The 22543-nt window shown below is 40.9% G+C and overlaps 1 protein-coding gene and 1 long non-coding RNA gene across 11 annotated transcripts in view; one reads left to right on the top strand and one right to left on the bottom strand.

Annotated features, from left to right (window-relative positions):
• Positions 1-3597, bottom strand: part of PDK1 (pyruvate dehydrogenase kinase 1) — a 30928-nt gene extending 27331 nt beyond the window's left edge. The window contains exons 1-2 of one of the 2 annotated variants that reach the window (XM_087861449.1): positions 3240-3597; positions 1234-1375 (exon numbers count right to left, since the gene is read on the bottom strand). In XM_087861449.1, the coding sequence (XP_087717575.1) occupies positions 1234-1375; positions 3240-3441 (344 nt within the window). In that variant the 5' untranslated portion in view covers positions 3442-3597. The remainder of the gene's footprint in view (positions 1-1233; positions 1376-3239) is intronic. The other variant, XM_045779784.2, reaches the window with a different exon arrangement.
• LOC123783185 (uncharacterized) overlaps positions 3228-22543 on the top strand; it is a 106691-nt gene continuing 87375 nt past the window's right edge. For 7 of the 9 annotated variants that reach the window (XR_015724152.1, XR_015724151.1, XR_015724149.1 and 4 more), the window contains exon 1: positions 3718-4353. This is a non-coding gene — a long non-coding RNA (uncharacterized LOC123783185). Of the gene's footprint in view, positions 3350-3717; positions 4354-22543 lie in introns of those variants that run through there. The other 2 variants (XR_015724145.1, XR_015724153.1) reach the window with 2 other exon arrangements.

The following is a 22543-nucleotide window of genomic DNA, read 5'->3' as shown; positions in this document are numbered from 1 at the left end:
ATATTTGCTTTTAACCCTTACTTTTCACTGGCAAGAAAAACTATGCTCTTTATTCAAGAGACAGTTGAGCACAGACAATGTTTTAGGCACAGATCAGAATTCAAAATGCAGCATATTATATTTTTAATGAAGACTTTTAAAAACAGGAGTAAGCTTCCATAGAAAATTATATATTCTCATTTATATTCCATCATAGTTCCTAAACAAATGCCTCTTCTTTAAACCACATTTATAATTGTCCTGTATTTGAACTAGATAGCATCTCATTATCACATATTATAGCAATCATACTTCTTTCGCTTGGTTTTTAAAATTGAAGTACTATCAGTTTCTCCTATAAACTATGATACCTACAAAAAAAGCTAAGATCTCCATGAATCATAACTGGAGAAAATCTTGCAGCTAATTTTTTTTCCATTTAAGACTGAACTCTGGTAAACTCTTCTGTCTGAAATGTACAGTGCTTAAGAGAATAATACTTTTAAATTAATAATATTAACAAGAAAGGCTGTATTTAAGGCCACATATGTATGCACCTCCACTGTCATATTTCGAAAGAGAGATCATAGTTTCTTATATGATTCCACTAATTTCTAATTATTTTTAAATGGTAGAAAAAAGATTTTAACTTTGTTGTTTGATAAAGATATATTTCAATAAAATAAATTCAGTTTATTAAAAAAATATACACCCTTTAATACATTTCGTCATTCTGACTATAGCATGATATAGTAGAAAGAAACAAATCCGGGCTTGAATCCCAGCTCCACTATGAGTGGTACTGCCTTTGACAAAAGACCTTAGGCGCCTCAGTTTCCTCATCTGTAAAATGGCGATAATAATGCCAAAAGGGCAGAGTTGTTGAAGGGATTAAAGGTAATATATATATAGATATATATATATCTCTCTATCTCTCTAGCCATCAACACATGGTAGATATTTTTTATTATAATATAACATCCTGCAGATTCAATAACACAAATCATAAATTTAGTGTATTTCTGTGTAGTTCTGATTGGTTTGTTTTTTTTTTTCAAAGCCAAGGAATGGTAGAGTCCAGGATTCAGGGGACAAGCCCAGACATACCCATAAAAGGAGGAGGAATGCTCTTACTACCAGAAGATTCCACTGAAGAGTAAAAAAAAAAAAAAAAAAAAAAAAAAGGTACTTGCTTTCACCTTAAGTAGAGTCTACAAATCCACTGAAATTGCAAACACAAGATGGGAATCTTACCAGCTTTGTACCAATTGAACTGATGGAGTCCTGAGAAGATTATCTGGGAGAAGACTGATTTCTTTCATTATGTTTGCCAATCTAACAGGCAGTTCTTGCCGCAGAAACATAAATGAGGTTTTTTCACAAGCATTCATAGATCCTAAAACCAAACACAGTGGGAACAGCAATAAGTAGAGGCCACAAGGCAGTAGAAGCCAAGAGGCAGGAAGAAACACAGAGGGAGTGATGGGGCAACGTCAAAGTTGTAGCATCACCATAATGACAGGGAAAGGAAGAGGAGGCAAGGGACAAGATAACCCAGTCGGTAGGGTTGTGCGACATTCTAAATAACCTGCTAATTCCTGACATTTTAATTGTAGAGAGATGAAGATACTTTCCTGTCTCCATCACTTGCATCCTTACTGGGACCATTTTAGAACCAAGGCAATCTGAGCCAGTCTGAGCAAGGTGTGGAGTCTAATTCACAGGAGGACCTGCCAAAGCCTATCCTTTATAACCAGGTGCTGCTATTATTTAGAAAAATCTGTCTCCTAACTCCAGGTTTATAAGAAATGAATACCTAAGATAAACAGAGAAATGTTATCATATGCGTGGGAACCACGATAAGCAAGACTCAATGTAGAGGAGGGCTTTCAGGCAACAGAAAGCAAAAAATACCAATGCCTTTTCAGCAACCATCTTCAAGGTTTGAATCCCTGCACCCCCACCCCCTGGTTTTATTCAATTGTCTGATGCTTGGAAAGCAGGCTGCTCTCCTTCCACTCCTATCAAGATGCTAAGCAGAACGGTTATAGAATGGCCTTTGGCAAGCAGCGCCATTTAAAGTTAAACTAAAAAGTCATGTTATTTCAGCAATGCATTTTAAACTCACGAATTTTTTTAATCTTGCTGTTTTAGCAAGAGGCACCCTTAGCAAAAACTAGATTGTCCATAGCAGGAACTATCAAATTAAAGGAGAGCATTTTCTTGCTAAAGTTTAATAGGATACTGTGACCAAGCTCAAATTCACCCCTTAATCACACTGCAGTCATCTTAAGGTAAAAACAAAAAACCGAGGGCTTTGTGCCAAAAAAAAATTTGCCATTGTACACCACGATTTTAAGATAAAGCTGCCAGCTATGCTTATATCTTTTGAGCCCACTAAAGAGCCATTACTGACTTAACAGTCAGTACTCACAAAGCAGAAGATAACGTTTTCTACTGAAATTTTACGACTTTATTAGTTTATTAGTTTTCCTCCTCACCACCCTCATACGAGAAGTCAAAGTTAAAAGTCTAACTTTGCAATTTATCTGCAATCTGTTGCATCCTTTCTAGAGAAAATCAGGAAGCGTCCACCAGAGGAAGAGGAAAGTGGGTAGTCCCTTCTGCAGGGTGAAATGTGGCAATCCCCACAGCACTTGTGTTCACGCACTTTACACGTGCTCAAGACTTATTTGCTGATGATGAAATGAAGGTACTGTTGGTGGAAACACTATTAAGCAAGCGGCAAGGAAAACATTCTCTGAAACACTTGGGCCAGTTATAACCTGCTTCTCCTATCATCACGTCAATTTTATGCAATCGTCATGTACAAAACTGAGTATTTATCATCACTCTTAAGAATCCGAACACGACTCCCAGAGGTGTGCACACACTTGTCTCTAGCCGCAGCTCTGCTCTTCGGAAGGGAACTGGCAGAGAGCGCGGTTCTGCACACGTGCGCTGAAAGGCGGGAGGTCATTCCGCCCGCGGCCCTCCCTGTTTGTTTTTCAACAATACACAGTAAAAAGGCACACGCCCCCAGTTATTCATCCGGCCCGCCCCCGCCAGCACCTGAGCTAGAGGATCTGTCCGCAAGGGAGGAAGGAAGCACCTAAAGCGCTGGGGAAGGAGACGTTAAGGAGAAGGGGTGCGCGGGCGGTGAGAGGGGGATCAGCGCCAGCCGGGCCCGGCCCGGGTCAGGGGCCGCATTTCCCCGCGCAGGGCCGCGCACAAAGGCCCGAGGCCCGGGCCGCACTCACCGAAGTCCAGGAACTGCTTCATGGAAAGCGGGGACGGCGAGAAGCGCGCGTAGAAGTCCACCTGGCCCGGAACGCCGCTCTCAGGCGCCGGCCCGGAGCCCGAGTCGGAGGTAAGGCTGCGGCTGGCGCCGGCGCTAGCCGTGAGCAGCCGGGAGCCCCGGCCGGCCGAGGCGGCTCCGCGCAGCAGCCGCGCCAGCCTCATGCCGAGCCCCGCCGGAGGAGCCGGAGCCGCGGCCGCCAGGTCGCTGCTCCGCGCCTCGGCCCGGCTGTACGTGAGGGACGTGGCGACCCTCAGGGGCGGGGAGCGGCTGTCACCGCCGCGGCCACCGCCCCCCTCGCCGGAGCCCGGCCCCCTGCGCCGCTGGGCGGGACCCAGAGAGGGAGGCGGGGAGAGAGGCGGGAGCGTGCGCGGGGTCCGCCCCTGTGCCAAAGTCCAGCCTCCGCGCGCGGGGGCGGGGCCGGCGAGCGAGGGGGCGGGTAGTGTGTGCGCAGGTCCGCCGGCGAGAAGCCGCGGGAGCCGGAGCTCGCCCAGTCTCCGCAGTCCCGGGCCCGCCCCGCCCCGCGGCGCAGCTGGGAAGCCCGCAGGTGGCGGCGGCGCCGGGGCTGCTAAGCCGCACTCGCCTTGTGGCGCACCCCCTTCCCACGCTCTTTCGGAGACAACCACACCTTCCTGCTTTCTGTGCCTCCCCAGCCTCAGCCAAAATGCTCAAAGACTGGGCCGCGCTCCGCTTCCCACAACGGTGTGCTGCTGCGAGACCGAGTGCGTTCCAGACACTCTCCACTGTGATGCAAGCCCCACATTTTACAGGTGAAGAAGCCAAGACCCAGATTGCTTAAAGATCTGACCTTTGCCAAGCAGTGGTACAAAAATGCGAATGGACACGGTGGAATGTATCCCTAAATATTATCAGCTACTGCAGACCCAGAAGATGACTGGCAGCCCAACTTGAAGCTTTACGTGCAGGCTTTCTAGGCACGGTCAGCAACGTACTGAAAGGGTCCCTCGCCTTGACTGACTTTCTCTTTAACTGTCTTCTCAGCCTCACAGTTTGGCCGTTCCATCCCTTCCTCTTCTCCAATTTCCTCGACTAATGATGGGGTACCTCTGGATCTGGTAAGTTGAAAATGCATTTAATACACTTATCCAGCATCGTAAGTGAAAAACGGAATGTTTGTACATGGGTTGTTTACCCTGGTGATTGTAGGGCTGAGTTGGAGTTGCAGCTGCTGCTGCAAGCATCACAAAAGAATACTGTACCACTTTTTACCTTGCTTGGGGAAAGATCAAAATTCAAGGTATGATTTCCACTGAATGGGTATCGCTTTTGCTCCACTGTAAAGTAGAAAAATTATAAGTTCAACTGAAAATCGGGAACTGCCTGTAGTGAATACAAGCCTAGACAGTTTCTCATATTGGTTTAACCCCATAGAGCCGCAAAGCCAGCAATCTATGCTGAAAATCACCACTGTTGTCCTTTCCACGGCTACTTTCCCATATATCCATCCCTAGGGCTTTCATATGTCATTAGGTGCAACAAAATTTTTCATGGGTAGTTTATCAATAAAACATGTATACATGTATATCTCCAGCAGTTACTGGTATAGAATAGCAATTCATTTCTCCATGGTGTCAGGTCTTGGGTTGTATAAAAATATGATGTGTATAAAGAATGAGATGGCAATCTCTTTTTAGGGTGTATTAGTCCCACAAGTTTAGCTTGAAGGAGAGCAGTGCCCACCTGGAAACAGGTGTCGGTAGTTGAGAGGATGGGGTGGAAACAGCACCTGAACATAGTCTCTGAAAATGGTGCCTCTTAACAGTTTTTTCAGGTATCTGTTAACATGGTCGTTGTTAAAACTTTGGTGAAAATATCTTAGCAGAAGCAGTATGAACATAAGACCATGAGATATGTAGAGAAAGTAAGGGTGGTATCTCTTTTATATGTTTGCTGTTCCACCAGGAATACTCTGTACCCTCCAAATTTGGTCTTCCTTCATCCATTCCCTGAATGCTTCTTGAATGCCTACTCTAGGTACCTGGTAATGTTCTTGGTGGCTGGGAATAAAGCCACATGCAATTCAGATAGGATCCCATATTCAGGTATGCCTGCTCTTAGAAAGCACATACTATAGAGTCCAACATGGTAGAAGAATTTTATACCGTATCTTCAAAATACTAGAGCGCCTGCTCCATGAAAGAAGGATTAGATTTTTTCTGAGTGGCTGAGACAGCTGATGGGAGACTTAGGGGTAGAAACTATAGGGAAACAGATCTGACTCACACATGGAAAAACTTTGGATGGTTATTGCCATTTGACTATGAACCGGCAGCCTTAGCATACCCGGGGTTCTTGTCAGTTACCATTAGCGTCTAGAGCAGTTTTGTAATGACACTACAGGGAGAATTATAGGAAAGCAGCATGGTATAATGAAAAGAGCGTAGCGTCTGGTTTCAAATCCTGGCTCTGCCATATACTAGCTCTGTAGCCTTGAGTGAGTTACTTAAACTCTCTGAGCTTCAGCCTCCTTACCTATAAAGGGGGAGTAATACTATCTCCCTCAGTGACTGTGATATACATAGTGTAGCTGTTTATGTTAGCACAATGTCCAGGATGTACTAGACCCTCAGTAAATGGCATCTTTTTTTTTTAAATCATTGTTGCTGTTTTTTTTTAAATTATTATTTCTTTATTAGGATTTTATCAGAACCACTCATACACATGTTTTGCCTAAAGCCAACTTTACCAAAGGTTTGGGATAAAACAATTTAAAATTAAATATTAGTCATCCTTAAAATAGTCTCTCAACCATTTCTGCTACTCCGCTGCACCCTCCTGTTTGGTTGCCTTCCCCCTTTTCCTTTTAGACCACTCCCTGAGCTCCAAAATCTTAACTAGTAAGCACAGTATTATTCAGCTCCCTTGACCTTGTTTGCAACTCTGCTGCTTTCCACCTGAGCATGTCAAGGTACTCAGCTGAACGGTATCAAGTTTTGCTTTTTGGTCAAAGGCTTAGTGTCTAGAAGCTGGAGAGAACATTAGATTTTTTTTTTCAGGTATCTGTTATCATGATGGTTGTTAAGACTATGATAAAAATACCTTAGAGGAAGCGGTTGTAGGGAAGGAAAAAAATGCCCTTCCCTGTCAGGTTTCTCCAGCTGTTTTAGGAATTAAATTGACATGAGACAGATTAACAGAAGAAAAAAAACCCAAGATTTATTATGTGCACATGGAGACCCAATAGTGAAATTGACACTGAAATAAATGGCCAAGGCAGGCAGGTTTTATACATTTTAGGGAGACAATAAATTTAAGAGGAATTGACAGGATAAAGAAAACATGTTTGGGAGGTTTAATTAATAAGGAATTCTAAGAATTTGGGAGGTTTAATTAATAAGGAATTCTAAGAATTTGGGCTGAGGCTGTAGATTAGTAAAAAGGAATAAGGTTTGTTTCTACAGCTTTAAAGTCTCTGGTGATATGATGTCTTTTTACTTCTTAGTACAGGGAAGGTACCTTTCACATGGAAGATTTACTTCCTGCCTTTAGGGGGTACAGGGGAAGGTCTTTCCTTGTCCTGGCTGTTTCCCAAGTAGCTTTAATTCAAAATAATCAATATACCATTGTGGCATATTTTAGGGTGGCCTGCCCCGGGCCTCTCCAGTTCCCTCTGAAACTTGCCTGGAAGTCTGACATAGGAAAAGCTGAGCTGGTGACTATGGAGAGAGAAACTGAGTAAATGAGTGGTAAGGGATCTGCAAAGAGAAAAAGGCACATAGATTAGAGTGAGGATGGGCAAACAGAGAAGAACAAGTCAGAGCCCATTTCCCACACCCCATTAAACTAGCCCGCCAGCCCTAGAGATAGATCAGTCCAAAAAAATGTCCGTGCTTCATTTACCTGCTGAAAATATTAATCCTTTCTTGTAACAGATTGAAGTTAGGTATTACTTGTCCCATTTGGTTTACACGGAAGGAACATTTTTTCACCAGTTACTGCTTAAGTTCCCCCTTGCTGCACTGCCAGTGTGTTATCGGGCATGATGATTTCGGAGTATCATAGGGGCTAAGCTGTTAACTTCTGACTGGAGTAGTTTCAAAGTTTGTGTAGTGGTATTGAACTCTTATTCCACTACATAGAGAGACTTAGGATTGCCTTTTCTAATTCATAATCTACAAGATTTGGGAATAAAAACCCTAAATGCTGAAAAGAAGGCGGACTTGTGATGTACAAGCAGAATTTCTATGATTTTTCAACGATCATATTTATGTGGCATAATTTTACGAACAAAGGACCCAAGTTTGCACGTTGGCATTTAAGCTGGAGTGTTTAGTGACAGAAGGAGCCAGGTATGAGTCTACATTGTCCTGAATATTTAGGTGGGAACCGTTTATATACTTTGTTGCCACATAAAATAAAAAGAGGGATATGATTTACAGACAAGGTTAGGTTGAAACCTGTAATTTTATTTTTATTTTTTATTTTTTAAAGATTTTATTTATTTATTTGACAGAGATAGAGACAGCCAGCGAGAGAAGGAACACAAGCAGGGGGAGTGGGAGAGGAAGAAGCAGGCTCATAGCGGAGGAGCCTGATGTGGGGCTCGATCCCACAATGCCGGGATCACACCCTGAGCCGAAGGCAGACGCCCAACCGCTGTGCCACCCAGGCGCCCCGAAACCTGTAATTTTAAAAGGCTGGAGCATTCCATGACCTTTGCTGTTGATAATGTTAACTTCCATACATCTCTGTTTTTCATGTGCTCCTATCAGTCTGTGAGAGCAGAACGGGTAGCTGATGTAGGTCTATAGTTTGGTTCTGGCGGCTTTGAAGCTTACTTCTGTCACCCAGCCAAGGAAATCTGCAATTTCCGTCCACCCAAATATAGTTCGTGGTATTGGGCAGTCTAACAAGAGAGGCAGCTGAGCTACCTCCTCTTGTACAAGGCTGATACGTAAACCACTGGGTGATTTGGCAAACTTTTATGCTAGTTATTTTTAATCTTCTTGCCAAGTTTGAAAATGCCATTTTCAGCATCAAACCAGAGAGTTTGGTTGTAATACAAGCTTGGTTTATCACCCAGGAGAAGTCCAGTGGCATGTCTGTGTGCAGTGTAAAGGGAAGAACCTTCAGCTATTGTTTCAGCCTTGACAAGGAATAGTCCTTCAGCTTCTGTAGAGATTTTCTGGGGCCCACGTAACTCACCAGGGAAAAAGGCAGAGTGACTTTCTTCTGATCATGGATATCACACCTTGTTGTTTACCCTTTGCCCATGCTCAGTCCCTCAGGTGTTTCCCTTGGCAGGGACATAGACCAGTTCGGGGTGTTTTTTGCATTATCTAGCTGTTGACATAGTCAACAGTCAGACTGATTAATGTTTGGTAAACTGGCATAAGTGGCTGTTTGGTCTGCGACCAACTTGTTGAAAAAGAGTTGGTAAGAAGACGACATGGGTTGGAGAAGAGCCCACAGTGGAAACTTAAGAGCAGGGAAGTAGGACAGATAGAGACAAGCATTCTCTAGAAGTCTGCCTTTTATTAAATGATTTATAAATGTGGAAAAAGTATTAGAAAGGTGTTTTGTTTTAATATCATGGGGTCTTTTTAAAAAGGAGGGGTAGGTGCAAGAGAAGTTTCTTGATCCATGGTCTTGGGAAAAGCTATCTGTGTCATGGTGCCATCTGCTTCTGAGGCCTGGGACTGGGCCCTACAAATCCTTATTTTCAGGTCACCTGTAAGGGTCATCTCCCAGTTGTCTTGTGAGTGATGATCTGGGTCTATTTTAGTGTGGCTTGCTTGAATCCCGGGAGGATTTCTTTTCTATTTTGATGGCAGTGTAGGTGGTCAGCAGCACCTCGTAAGCTCCTTTTCAGCAAGGCAACAGTGCATGTTCTCTTTTAAAGACTTTGATGTATGTCCAGCCTCCGGGTCGAAAGGGGTGGCAAGGCTCCTCAGTTGGTGGAGGCCATGTCTCTTTTGGTAATATGCTTTGGTAATATGCTTCAAGTATAGTAGTTAGTTCTTGTATATAGTTAGTGATAGCATCAAATTTTCTTCACTTAATCCACAAATGAAAGGTTTAGAGATGTCAGAGATGCCAGTAGGCCTTGGGTTACCAAACACTGGTTTTTAAAAAAGTGATCAATCCATGTCTCCCATTTGGAATATGGGCCAAGTGCAGTGCTTCTGGCCATTGAAGTACAGTTTCTTCACAAATCTTTTCTAAAGTCCTTTTTAAGTCTCGATTTTTATGTTCCATTTGCCCTGATGATTGAAGTTGATATGGGGTGTGAAATTTTAATGAATGCCCGAGTTTTTGTAAGCAGGTTGTTTATCTCTGCTGTGATGAGTCCCTTGGTCTAACTCAATCCTTAAATGAATGTCAAAATGAGGAATAATCTCAGTTATTAATTTCTTTACCGCTGTTGTGACATTGGCACTTCTGGTCGGATAGCATTCAGTCCATTCACTAAACAGGCAGACAGTAGCCAAACAGGGAGAAGAGCTCAAGGCTGGGGGCAAGTCTATAAAATCCATTTGAAGTGCCACAAAGGGCAACGTGGGCTTAGAAGAACAGCTTGGGGTATGCTGATTCGGGAAGATTTACAAGGAGTGCACTGCGAAATAATTTGGTCAGAAATTTTGTGGATGCCAGGGCAGACCAATTGTCTTTTAGTTCCTTAATTACTCTGTTTTTTGCACGTTAACCTAAAAAATAAATTGCCAGTTTATTTTACCAGCAAAAATGGGTTTATGTGGGAATAGCAGAGAATTGCAGTTTGGCAAAAGCAGTTTATGGCAAAATTGTAGGCAAGACTGCAGAACAAAGGAAAGCAGTGCTCTTTTATAGAGGGAGGGGAAGTTGGGATGGCTGTTACAAACAAAAGGTCCATTGGAGTAAATGGGGTGTTTGAAGTATAGTGGCTTTTCATTGGCTGATTTGTGACTGTCTCTCATTAGCTGAGCTCCTGGGATAGTAAAGTAGTTTTTACTTGCAAGGTAGTCTCTTCTGGTTGGGTCTGCAATTGAAAAGGAGTGGGAGAGTCGGAGAGCTCCCCCTGCTGAACCTCCCAACTCCATTCTAGTGAGCTTTCCCTTCATTAATTTTCACACACCTGTCCCATTTGGTGGGAGATAAGTGCTAGCCAAAAGGTTAAAAGAAAAGGGGCTACAGTAGAATCCATCTGGTAATCATGTGCACCCTTTTGTATCCAGTTATCTTTTTCAGGTTGGAGGGCATTTGATAATTAATAATATCAGACTGGGATAAAGGTAGGGTTAAAAATTGGGTGGACTGAGGACAAGGGGGGGTGGTCTGTTTTGGGCTGCCTGTTTAGCAGCTCTGTTAGCCCTATGGTTTCCTAAAGATATATCAATTTCCTTAGTATGAACTGTAGTGAATAATGGTAATTTTAGAAAGGAGGTGAATAACTTTTAATAGGTCAGCGATTATGAGCCCATTAGCAATGGGAGTATCTGCCAAAGGTAAGAATCCATGAGATTTCCATTTGGGCTTGTTTACAGTGAGCAAAGAATATGCCTCCATTGTTTTGTGTGGGGAAATTATGGCACAATCAGTGATTATGTTTCCCTGGAAATTTTGTTTACAGGAGCCATCACAAAATAGAAGTAAGTCTGGATTGTCTGGAGGGATGTCTAAGAGATCCTCTCATGGTTTTGAAATCATACTTACAGTTGTAAGGCAATTGTGGGGAACGGTGGGGCTCTCCATTATCAGAGGGGGAGTCAGGTAGCTGGATTTAAAGTTTTTCAACGATGTAAGATGACGGGTTAGTTACAAGAGCTTATTCGTAAGTGGTCTGTCATTGTGTAGAGAGATGCTGTAAGGGCACAGGCACAGCATGGGAACACACGAGTGAACAGAGGAGCCTAATGTAAGAGTACCGGCTGTGTCCATCAAGGTGGTGGCTGCATGTAAGTATGGGGGCACACCTGATGCCACACAGTCTAATTGGCATAAGAAATATGCACACAAGAGAGGCAAATGTCCTGGAATGCCTGCCGCAAAGCTGTTATTTTCATGGCAGTATGAATGGAAGGGCTTGTCAAAATTAGGTAAGCAAGGAGTATGGACAGAGGTCATTTTAAGACTTCAAAAGAGGTTAATGCCTCTGAAGACCAGAAAATAGGCTATGGGGTGATATATCTGAGAAAAGAGCATACAAAGGTTTAACAAAAACTGCAGAGTTAGAAATCCATTGGTGGCAGTAGCCAGCTGCCCCTAAAAATTGACTTAACTATTTTGGGGAGAGGGCTAAACAAAAGAGACTTAAGGCATCTTGGAGTGAGCTTTTGAATGCCCTGAGATACCTCATGCTCTAAATAGATAACAGTTGCATGTACTCACTGATGTTTAGATTTGGAGGTTTTATGGCTTTGTTCAGCTACTGCCTTTGAGTGAATTAGAGAGTTATAAAAGCTCCCTACTCGGTTTGATTACAGAGCAAAAGGTCATCAACATATTGCACTAGGGTGGAAGCTTGGGTAAGGGTTATAGAGTCCAGTTTGGCTTGAAGGACTTGGGGAAATATTGAGAGAGACTCATTGGTAGCCATGTGGACTGTGAGTCCGTGGCAGCTGTCTCCCGTTAAATGGAAATAGAAAAAGAAATTGTGAGTCTGGGTGGGATTGAAAAGAAAGCTGAGGAAGGTGCCAAGGAATCACAAAAAAGTTTATGTCCCTTAGGTCCTTTACAAATCAATAAATTTGGTTTCCCTCTGAGTCAACCTTTGCCTTCTTTCTCCACTGGCAAGATTGAAGTGTACAGGTGAGGTAATAAAGACAAGGACGTCCCATTTTAAGAGAGCACCTGTTACGCCTGCGTGGCTCTTGATTTCAACTCAGGTCATGATTTCAGGGTTGTGGGATCAAACTGCACGTCAGGCTCCATGCTCAGCACTGACTCTGAGATTCTCTCTCCCTCTGCACCCCCCACCTCATGCTCCTGCGTTTGCAAGCATGCTCACTCTCTCTCTCTCTCTTTCTCTAATAAATAAATCTTAAAAAAAAGAGGGCCTGGGGCACCTGGGTGGCTCAGTCAGTTAAGCGCCTGCCTTCGGCTCAGGTCTTGATCCCAGAGTGCTGGGATCGAGCCCCGTGTTGGGCTCTCTGCTCAGCAGGGAGTCTGCTTCTCCCACTGCCTCTGCCTGCCGTTCCCCCTGCTTGTGCTCTCTGTCATGTAAATAAAATCTTAAAAAAAAAAAAAAAAGGAGGGCCTATCATAGGGTTAATTCCTTGCTGTGGTTTCTGGAGAGAGGGTTTTGAGCTACTGATTGAAATGGTTTATTCCTTTTCCAAGAAATAAACCCGGGCTCGTTCAAGACAGTTCAACTTCATTTGCATGTGTAGCCCAAAGGCAAATTGGACACCTTTTAAAGACTGATCCTCTTCTGAGGAATTTAGATTAAGATGAGTTCCCACGAAAGAAAGTAGGAAACTTGGGATTTGGTCTAATGGTAAAGAAACAAAAATGCCTTTCTCACTGCGATGTATAGTGGCATTAACTTAACAGAGTTCTCTACCAAGAAGGTTTGCTGGTAAACAGCTGGAAACAAGATAGGCGTGATAAGTGTGAAAAGGGCCTAAGGGTCTTGGGCTGGGCTGAGATACAGGCAATGAAATAGGTTGCCCTGAGACTCTGAGAGCCTGAAGAGAATCAGAGGTAATAAATAGAGATAGATCTTCCCAGCAGATGGTAGAGAAGGGCACACCAGTGTCAATTCAGGGATCCAGTCCTGAGCCTCTACTTTATGTTTTATGGTAGATCCGGGGTGCGACTGAGCCTCTACTTTATGTTTCATGGTAGATCTGGGGTGCTACTGAGGATCGGCTGTCACTTAAGGGAGAGTTGTCCCTCAGGAGAGAGAAGAATTTTCTGAGGGTTGTGGGGTTTAGGGTAATTGCTTGTTAAGCCCTCCTTTTTCTTAAGTGCAGGACAGTTTCTTTTCCAACATCTGCTTTTGTTTCTTGCAATATCAGCAATTGTTTAGAGGCAAATAGGGAGATTTCTGAGTGGGCTCTGAGTTATTCTCAGCGTCATGCTTCACCTTTCCAAAGATTGAAGTTTCAAGACAAGAATTACTGCTTTTGGTTCCTTGTTTTCCCTGCTTTCCTACAAACTATTTTCAAAGAACTGGGTGGGTGCCTCCATTCTTAGACTTTGCAGTTTCCCCACCCAACTGACCACATTCTTGTGGATTTGTTTTTTCAAATTAGGAGGAAATTTCCCGTTACAGCAGAGATTAGAAGATGTCTATGTTCTGAGGCTTCTGGAATGAATGCAGTGTGCCTTTGAAAAGGTTGTGTAAAATGTTCAACAAAGGCTTTTCAGTGTTCTCCTCCTTTCTGAGTCCATATTTCAACCTTAGACCAATTTGTTTGGGAAGGAAAGTCTTCCAGTATCACTCTATTGACCCTTGAATACCAGCCTGTAGCTGAGCCATCTCCTGGTCATTCATAGGAGGGCTGGGGTGAGACTCTGTCCATCTATTACCCTTGTCAGGGAACTTTTCTCCAGGGAGAAAAGTTGGCCTGTCTGAAAACCACCCGATAATCACAGGCTGGAAGAACTCCCCTTAGTAGCCAGGCAAGGGCTCTGGGTGTGAGGGGAGGTTGTGGAAGGTTACTAGTCTTTGCAATTCCTCTCTAAATTTGGTAGGATTCTCTAAGAATAGAGGTAAAGCAGCTTTACAATTTAAAAAGTCTGTTACTGTCCAGGGGACATGAATTCTTTGCAGTGAATGTCCAGGGTATATCCATAGACATTGCATAGGAATGCTTGAAACTGGCAGAGCTTGATTACAAAGCCCTGGGAAATATGAGGAATTACAAGGAACAGCAAAATGAGCTTTGTTGGACTTCCCAGGTGTTCCTGCTAGATTTACTCCCTGAGGTTCAGCATTTACTCAAGTAACCTGTTTTCCCAGGGCCTAGAGATAAGGCCAACATGCTCTCTGTAAATCTTGCAAAGAAAGGGTAGTTAAGGTAGGCAGCTGGTTGTTTAAGGGTTCTTCTTGGGGAAGTTGGAGTTCTAGGATTTAAGGAAATTGGTCGAGGAGATGGCACTGGGTTTTAAAGGGAAGTGTCTAGATCATGGGCCCAGAGATTCAAAAGATCTTCTAGAAGGTCAGTGATAGGGATTGGGGAATAAAAGAAGGGTATAAGAAGGAAGATTTATGTCAGATACGGTTTCTAATTCTTGTTTTAAATCTAACTTTGGTTCTTTAATTTTATTAAGGGATTCTCTAAGGTTATCCGCTATACTTTTCATGTTTTCCTTTCAATTCGATATTCCCACAAATACCAATAAGGCAGCTGCTTGGAATCGGAGCTTTCCGAAAAAAATTTCAAATATAGAAGTTTTTCCAGTTCAAAAGATCTGTCGTTTGTCCATTGACATGTGGGATCACCTTAATATATTTATTCCAATAGTAAATATATAGAAGAACCTGGAGGCAACTTTACAGGCTTAGAATAAATCTTTACCATGGATGTAAGAGGTGACCCTGGAGAGGGCCTAGATGTTGCAACCCCCCATGATCCAAAGTTCACTCCCAAAAATAATCCAAGAAAGAAAAAACTTTGTTGCACAGGTGGTAAGAATGATATGGTGTGTATGATGTCTCTGGTCTCCCGCAAATGTGAGACATAACTAGTCACAGGCCCACTAATCTGTGACACCAAGCAAGCACTACTGGAATGGGATTTCTCCAGCTCTGACAAGCAAGAAAGCTACTCTCACACCACTGGACCCTGCAGATAGAGATTCCAGTAGGCTGACATGGTAAGAAATCTTACTTTCCTCTGGCTATATGTCAGATGTCCCACAGTCTCTCAGCTGAGGCAAGGTGAGCAGTCTCCAGCAAGTTAGAGTATCCTGCTTGCTACGCCAACTGTAGGGAAGGAAAAAATTTCCTTTTTTCTCTCCAAGATTCTTCCAGCTGCTTTAGGAATTAAATTGACGTGAGACAGATTAAAAAGAAAAAAAAAAAAAACTAAAGTTTTATTATGTGTGCATGGAGGCCTGATAATGAAATTGAGACCCAAAGAAATGACCAAGGCAGGCAGTTTTTATGCATTTTAGAAAGAGACAGTAAATTAGTGAGGAATTGAAGAGATAAAGCAGATGTTTGGGAGCTTTAATTAGTAGGGAATTCTAAGCAGAATTTGGGCTGAGGTTGTAGATTAGTAAAAAGTAACAGGTTTGTTTCTACAGCTTTCTCAACTTTAAAGTCTCTACTCTGGTGACAAGGATGTCTTTTTACTTCTTAGTACAGAGAAGTTATCTTTCATATGGGAGATTTATTTCCTACCTTCAGCAGGGGTGAAGAGGGTCTGAATGTTCTTGCCCTGGCTGTTTCCCAAGTAACTTCAATTCAAAATAACGAATATGCCATTGTGGCACATTTTGGGGTGGACTGCCCTGGGCCCCTATACAGCATGAACATAAGACCATGAGATGTAGAGAAGGTGATCAAAACACAGTACCTCTTTTATATGAGCTTTACCAAAGAGCTATATTATTTAACTATGTAGATATAAAGCATAGTTATATTCTAAGGTTCTGTAAAAGTCTTTATGTATCACATACTTGGACCAGATCTTCTCAATTCACTGAGAATTTATGGTTCACGTTGGCTGGTTTGACTGAAAAAAGCGGAAATAGCAATGAAACAAGCTAGACTCTATCATGGGGCTCTCTTGCTTCATGGAGCTCGGAGGACAAGGAGAGAAAAATCATATTTATTCTCCTGTCCCTTCCTGCCAGGCAGTGATTTGTGTCTGTCTTAGGTGTGGCCACAGCTCTCTCCCCATGCCCAGTGGGCCCGAGAGGTGGTACCAGTTTCCCTCTGTTGTTAATTGGGATGCTTCAGCATCCTGGCTACTTAACTCTGTCAACACCTCTATTAATACTCCCTTCAAGCACTCTTCAGTTTCCTCTTTGAGTGTGCTATAATTTCCTGCCCCACAACCCTGACTGATACATCAGAAAGGTAATTTTTGAAAAAAGTAAAATCATGGCTTTGAAAGTAGCTATAAAATGAACATGTGATTATCACATTGTATACTTTAAATATCTTACAGTTTTGTCTGTTTTACTTCAGTAAAGCTGAAAAAAGTGAATATGCCAAAAATTTAATTAACACATTAATTAATTGAGGGAAACAGAAAAGATGTTACAACCAGTTCAGAGGAAAACTAAAAAAAAATAGGAAAAGAGAAGTGAATTAGCATAGGGCATCAAAATTGGGTTTTTTTCCCCTAAGGAGTCAAAAACCCTCCATCTGACTGTTTGTTTTCATGGATATAGGCAAGAATTATTTGCATTATCATTTATCTACAATTTACAGAGTTATAGCTCAAAGAGAATGAATCAGAATCGGACGCCTTAGAAAGTCATGCTGTAAGGAGTTCTTTGTATTCCCCTGGAACATAATTTTTTTTTTCTTACATACGTTTACCTCCTTAAGGAGAACAAAAATTCAACTGAGTACAATTTTTAAAATTTTTTTATTAGTGGGGCGCCTGGGTGACTCAGTCATTAAGCATCTGCCTTCAGCTCAGGTCATGATCCCAGGGTCCTGGGATCAAGCCCCGCATTGGGCTCCCTGCTCAGCAGGAAGCCTGCTTCTCCCACTCCCACTCCCCCTGCTTGTGTTCCCTCTCTTGCTGTCTCTGTCAAATAAGTAAATAAAATCTTTAAAAAAATTTTTTTTTATTATTGAAGTATAGTTGACATACAGTATTATTAGTTTCAGGTGTACAACATAGCAAATCAGCAGTTCCATACATTATGCAATGCTCACTACAATGAGTGTAGTTACCATACATCATCACGTTATTAGAATATTGTTGACTATATTTCCTATTCTGTAGTTTCATCTCAGTGACTTATTTTATAACCAGAAGTTTCTATCTTTTTTTTAAAAAAAAGATTTTATTTATTTACTGTGAGAGAGAGAGAACACGACGAGCAGAGGGGAGGGGCAGAAGGAGAGGGAGAAGCAGACCCGCCCCCCTGCTGAGCAGGGAGCCCCATGCGGGGCTCCATCCCAGGACCCTGGGATCATGACCTGAGCTGAAGACAGACACTTAACCAACTGAGCCACCCAGGCGCCCAGCAGTCTGTACCTCTTAATCCCTTTTACCTATTTTGCCCTTCCTGCAACCCCTGTCTCATCTGGCAACCAAGAGTTTGTTCTCTGTATTTATGAGTAGTATCTGTTTTGTTTTTGTTTGTCCATTTGTTTTGTTTTTTATATCCCACATATAAGTAAATCATATGGTATTTCTTTGTCTGACTTATTTCATTTATCATAATGCCTTCTAGGTCCATCCATGTTGTCACAAAGGCAAGATCTCATTCACTTTTTATGGCTGATTAATATTCCATTGGGTATATATATGCCACATCTTCTTTATTCATTTATTGATGAACACTTAGGTTTCATCCGTATCTTGGCCATTGTAAATAATGCTACAATAAGCATAGGGATGAATATATCTTATCAAATTAGTGTTTTTGCTTTCTTTGGGTAAATACCCAGTAGTGGAATTGCTGGATCATATGGTATTTATATTTCAAAAATTTTCACAAATCTCCATACTGTTTCCACAGTAGTTGCACCAATATACCTACCAACAGTGCATGAGGGTTCTCTGTTTTCCACATCCTCACCAACACTTGTTATTGCTAGTCTTTTTGTTACTAGTCAGTCTGACTGGTATGAGGTGATATCTTGTGGTTTGATTTGCATTTCCCTGATGATTAATCATAGTGAGCATCTTCTTATGTACCTGTTGGTCATCTGTGTCTTCTTTGGAAAAATGTTTAGGTCTTCTCATTTTTTAATTTTTTTTTGTATTTTGGGTGTTGAATTATATAAGTTTTTTATATATTTTAGATACTAAACCCTTACTGGGTATGTCATTTGCAAATATCTTCTCCCATTCTTTCATTTTGTTGATGGTTTCCTTTACTATAAAAGCTTGTTATTTTGTTGTAGTCCTAAAAGTTTAACTCTGCTTTTCATTTCTTTTGCCTGAATATATAAATATGTTGCCAAGGGTGATGTCCAGGAGATTACTGCCTATTTTGTCCTAGGAGTTTTATGGTTCCAGGTATCATATTTAGGTCTTTAATTCATTTTGAGTTGATTTTTATGTGTGTTCTGAGGAAGTGGTCCAGTTTTAGTCTTTTTTTTTTTTTTTTAAGATTTATTTATTTATTTATTTTAGCAGGAGAGAGACAGAGAGAGCAGGAGAGGGGACAGAGAGGGAGAAAGAGTCTTAAGCAGACTCCACACTGAGCACAGAGCCTGACTGCGGGGCTCCATCTCATGACCCTGAGATTATGACCTGAGCCAAAATCAAGACTCCAGTGCTTAACCAACTGAGCCACCCAGGCACCCCCAGTTGTAATCTTTTTTTTTTTTTTTTTATTCATTTGTTGGGTTGAGAGAGAGAGAGAGAGAGAGCAAGTGAGCACAAACAGGGGGAGAGTGTCAGGCAGAGGGAGAAGCAGGCTCCCTGCTGAGCAAGGAGCCTGATGTGGGACTTGATCCCAAGACCCTGGGATCATGACCTGAGCCAAAGGCAGACGCTTAACCAACTGAGTCACCCAGGCATCCCATCCCCAGTTGTACTCTTTTGCACATACTTGTCCAGTTCTCCCAACATCTTTTATTGATCAGACTGTGTTCTCCCCATTGTGTATTCTTGCCACCTTTGTCATAGATTAATTGGCCATATAATCATGGGTTTATATTTGGGCTCCCCATCCTGATATATTGATCTATGTATCTGTTTTTGTGCCAGTACTATACTGTTTTGATTACTACAGCTTTGTAGGATAGCTTGAAATTTGGGATTGTGATACCTCCAGTTTTGTCCTTTCTCAAGATTGCTTTGGCTGTTTGAGGGGTCTTTTATGGTTCCATACAAATTTGTTCTAGTTGTGTGGAAAATATTATTGGTATATTGGTATTTGGTATTTTGATAGGAATTGTACTGAATCTGTAGATTGCTTTGGGTAGTACGGACATTTTAACAATATTAATTCAACTAGTCTATGAGCATGGTATATCTTTCCATTTGGTTGTGTTCTCCTCAGTTTCTTTCATTAGTGTCTTATAGTTTTCAGAGTATAGGTCTTTCACCTCCTTGGTTAAGTTTATCCCTAGGTATTTTATTCTTTTTGGTGCGATTGTAAATGGGATTATTTTGTTAATTTCTTTTTTCCCTACTTTATTATTACTGTATAGAAATGCAGATTTCTGTGTATTAATTTTGTACCCTGAAACTTTATTGCATTCATTTATTAAGTTTAATAGTTTTTTGGTAGAGTCTTTAGGGATATATAGTATCATGTCATCTGCAAATAGTGACAGTTTTACTTTTTCCTTAACCAATTTGGATACCTTTGATTTCTTTTTCTTGTCTGATTGCTATGGCTAAAATTTCCAGTACTATGTTGAATAAAAGGGTGAGAGTGGATATCCTTGTCTTGTTCCTGATCTTAGGGGAAAAGCTTTCAATTTTCACCAATGAGTATAATGTTAGCTTTGGCTTTGTCATATATGGCCTTTATCATTTTGAGGTATGTTTTCTCTGTGCCCACTTTGTTGAGAGCTTTTTTCGTGAATGGATGTTGTATTTTGACAAATGCTTTTTGTCCCTCTATTGAGGTGATCATATGGTTTTTATCCTTCATTTTTGAATGGGATGTATTATGTTGATCGATTTGTAGATATTTATCCTTCCTTGCATCCCTGGAGTAGATCCCACTTGATAGTGGTGAATGATCCTTTTAATGTGTTGTTGAATTGGTTTGCTAATGTTTTGTTCTGGATTTTTCTTTGCAACTGTGTTCATTAGGGGTATTGGCCTGTAGTTTTCTTTTTTTGTAGTGTCTGTCTGGTTCTGTATCAGTAATACTGGCCTTTTTGAATGAATTTACAAATTCTCCTTCCTCTTCTGTTTTTTGGAATAAGTTGAAAAGAATAGGTATTAACTCTTCTTTAAATGTTTGGTAAAATTCACCTGTGAAGCCATCTGGTCCTGGGCTTTTATTTGTTGGGTGGTTTTGATTACTGATTGAACTTTGTTACTAGTAACCAGTCTATTCAAATTTTCTGTTTCTTTCTGATTCAATCTTGGAAGATTATATGTTTCTAGGAATTTATCCATTTCTTTTAAGTTGTCCAACTTGTTGGCATATAATTTTTTTTAGTAGTCTCTTAGAATGCTTTGTATTTCTACAGTTGTTATTTCTACAGTTGTCAGTTGTTATTTCTCTTCTTTCATTTCTGATTTATTTGAGTCTTCTATCTTTTTTCTTGATGAGCGTAGTTTAACAAAAGTTTTGTTTATCTTTCAAAAGAACCAGCACCTGGTTTCATTGATATATTCTATTAATTTAAATCTCTATTTCATTTTTTTTGATGGTCATAGCTTTTATTTATTTTTTCTTTTTTTTCTTTTATTATGTTAGTCACCATACAGTACTTCATTAGTTTTTGATGTAGTGTTCCATGATTCATTGTTTGCATATAAGACCCAGTGCTCATTTATTTCTGCTCTTCCTCCTCCTAACTTTGGGCTTTGTTTGTTCTTTTTCTGGATCCTTCAGGTGGAAGGTTGGGTTATTTGAGATTTTTCTTGTTTCTTGAGGTAGGCCTGTAGTGCTATAAACCTCTCTCTTAGAACTGCTTTTGCTGTGTCCCAAAGATTTTAGACCATTCTGTTTCCATTTTCCTGCAGGTATTTTTTATTTCTTCGTTGGCCCATTGGTTATTTAAGTAACATGTGGTTTAGCCTCCATGTGTTTGTACTTTTTCCAGTTTTTTTTTTAATCGATTTCTAGTTTCATACCGTCATGGTTAGAAAAGATGCTTGATATGATTTTGGTGTTCTTAAGTTTATTGAGGCTTGTTTCATGGTCTAGCATATGATCTATCCTGGAGAATGTTCCTTGGGCACTTGAAAAGAATGTATAGTCTGTTGTTTTTGAATGGATTGTTCTGTATCTACCTGTTAAGCCCATTTATTCTAATGTGTCATTTAAAACCACTGTTTCCTTATTGATTTGGGGGGGGGGGTCTGGGTGATCTATCCATTGATGTAAGTGGGGTGCTACTATAAGTGGTCATCCTACTATTATTGTATTACCGTTGGTATCCCCCTTTATGTCCATTGGTAATTTGCTTAATGTATTTAGATGCTCCTGTTTAGGGTACATAGATATTTACAATTGTTATATTCTCTTGTTGCATGGATCCCTTTGTCATTATGTAATGCCCTTCTTTGTCTCTCCTTATAGTCTTTGTTTTAAAGTCTATTTTGTTTGTTATAAGTACTTCTCCCAGCTTTCTTTTTCACTTCCATTTGAATGAAATAACTTTTTCTGTCCCTTCACTTTTCAGTCCGTATATGTCTTTAGGTATGAAGTGAGCCTCAGGGTAGGCAGCAATAGATGGGTCTTGTTTTTTTAATCCAGTCACCCCATGTCTTTTGATTGAAGCAATTATATAATTTACATTTAAAGTTGATTATTGATAAGCATGTACTTATTGCTGTTTTGTTCATTGCTCTCTGGTTGTTTTTGTAGTTCCATTTTTTATTCCTTTGCTCTTTTCCCTTGTGATTGATGACTTTCTTTATTGTTATGCTTTGATTCTTTCCTATTTGTTTATTTATTTATTGTCTGTTATAGGTTTTTGGTTTGTGGTTACCATTAGGTTCATATATGACATCCTAAATATATAGCAGTCTATATTAAGTTGATGGCTCCTTAATAAGTTTGAACCCATTCTAGCATTACATTTTTCTCACCTCCTCCATGTTTTATGTGCATGATGTCATATTTTGCATCTTTTTATTTTGTGACTCCTGTAACTAATTTTTTAGATATAATCGATTTTACTACTTCTGTGTTTTAACCTATACACAAGCTATATTAGTGATTGATCTACTACTCTTATTGTATGTTTGCTTTTTTACTCACAAAATTTTTTCATTTCATGTTTTTCTTCTAATTATGATCTTTTCCACTTAAAGAAGTCCCTTTAATATTTCTTGTAATGCCAGTTTATTGGTGATGATCTTTTTAATTTTTGTTTGTCTGAGAAACTCTTTATCTCTCTTTCAATTCTGAGTGATAATCTTGCCAGGTAGAGTGTTCCTGGTTGTAAGTTATTTTCCCCTGTAGCACTTTGAATATATTTTGCTACTCCTTTCTGGCCTACAAATATTCTGCTGAAAAATGAGCTGATTGCTCATGGGATTT

The sequence above is a fragment of the Ursus americanus genome, chromosome 1 (assembly GCF_024610735.1).
Source record: "Ursus americanus isolate L20-20 chromosome 1, mUrsAme1.1.p, whole genome shotgun sequence".
Taxonomy (NCBI): Eukaryota; Metazoa; Chordata; class Mammalia; order Carnivora; family Ursidae; genus Ursus; species Ursus americanus.
Note: the sequence above shows the minus strand (reverse complement) of the source record. Positions and strands in the feature narration are given on the sequence as shown.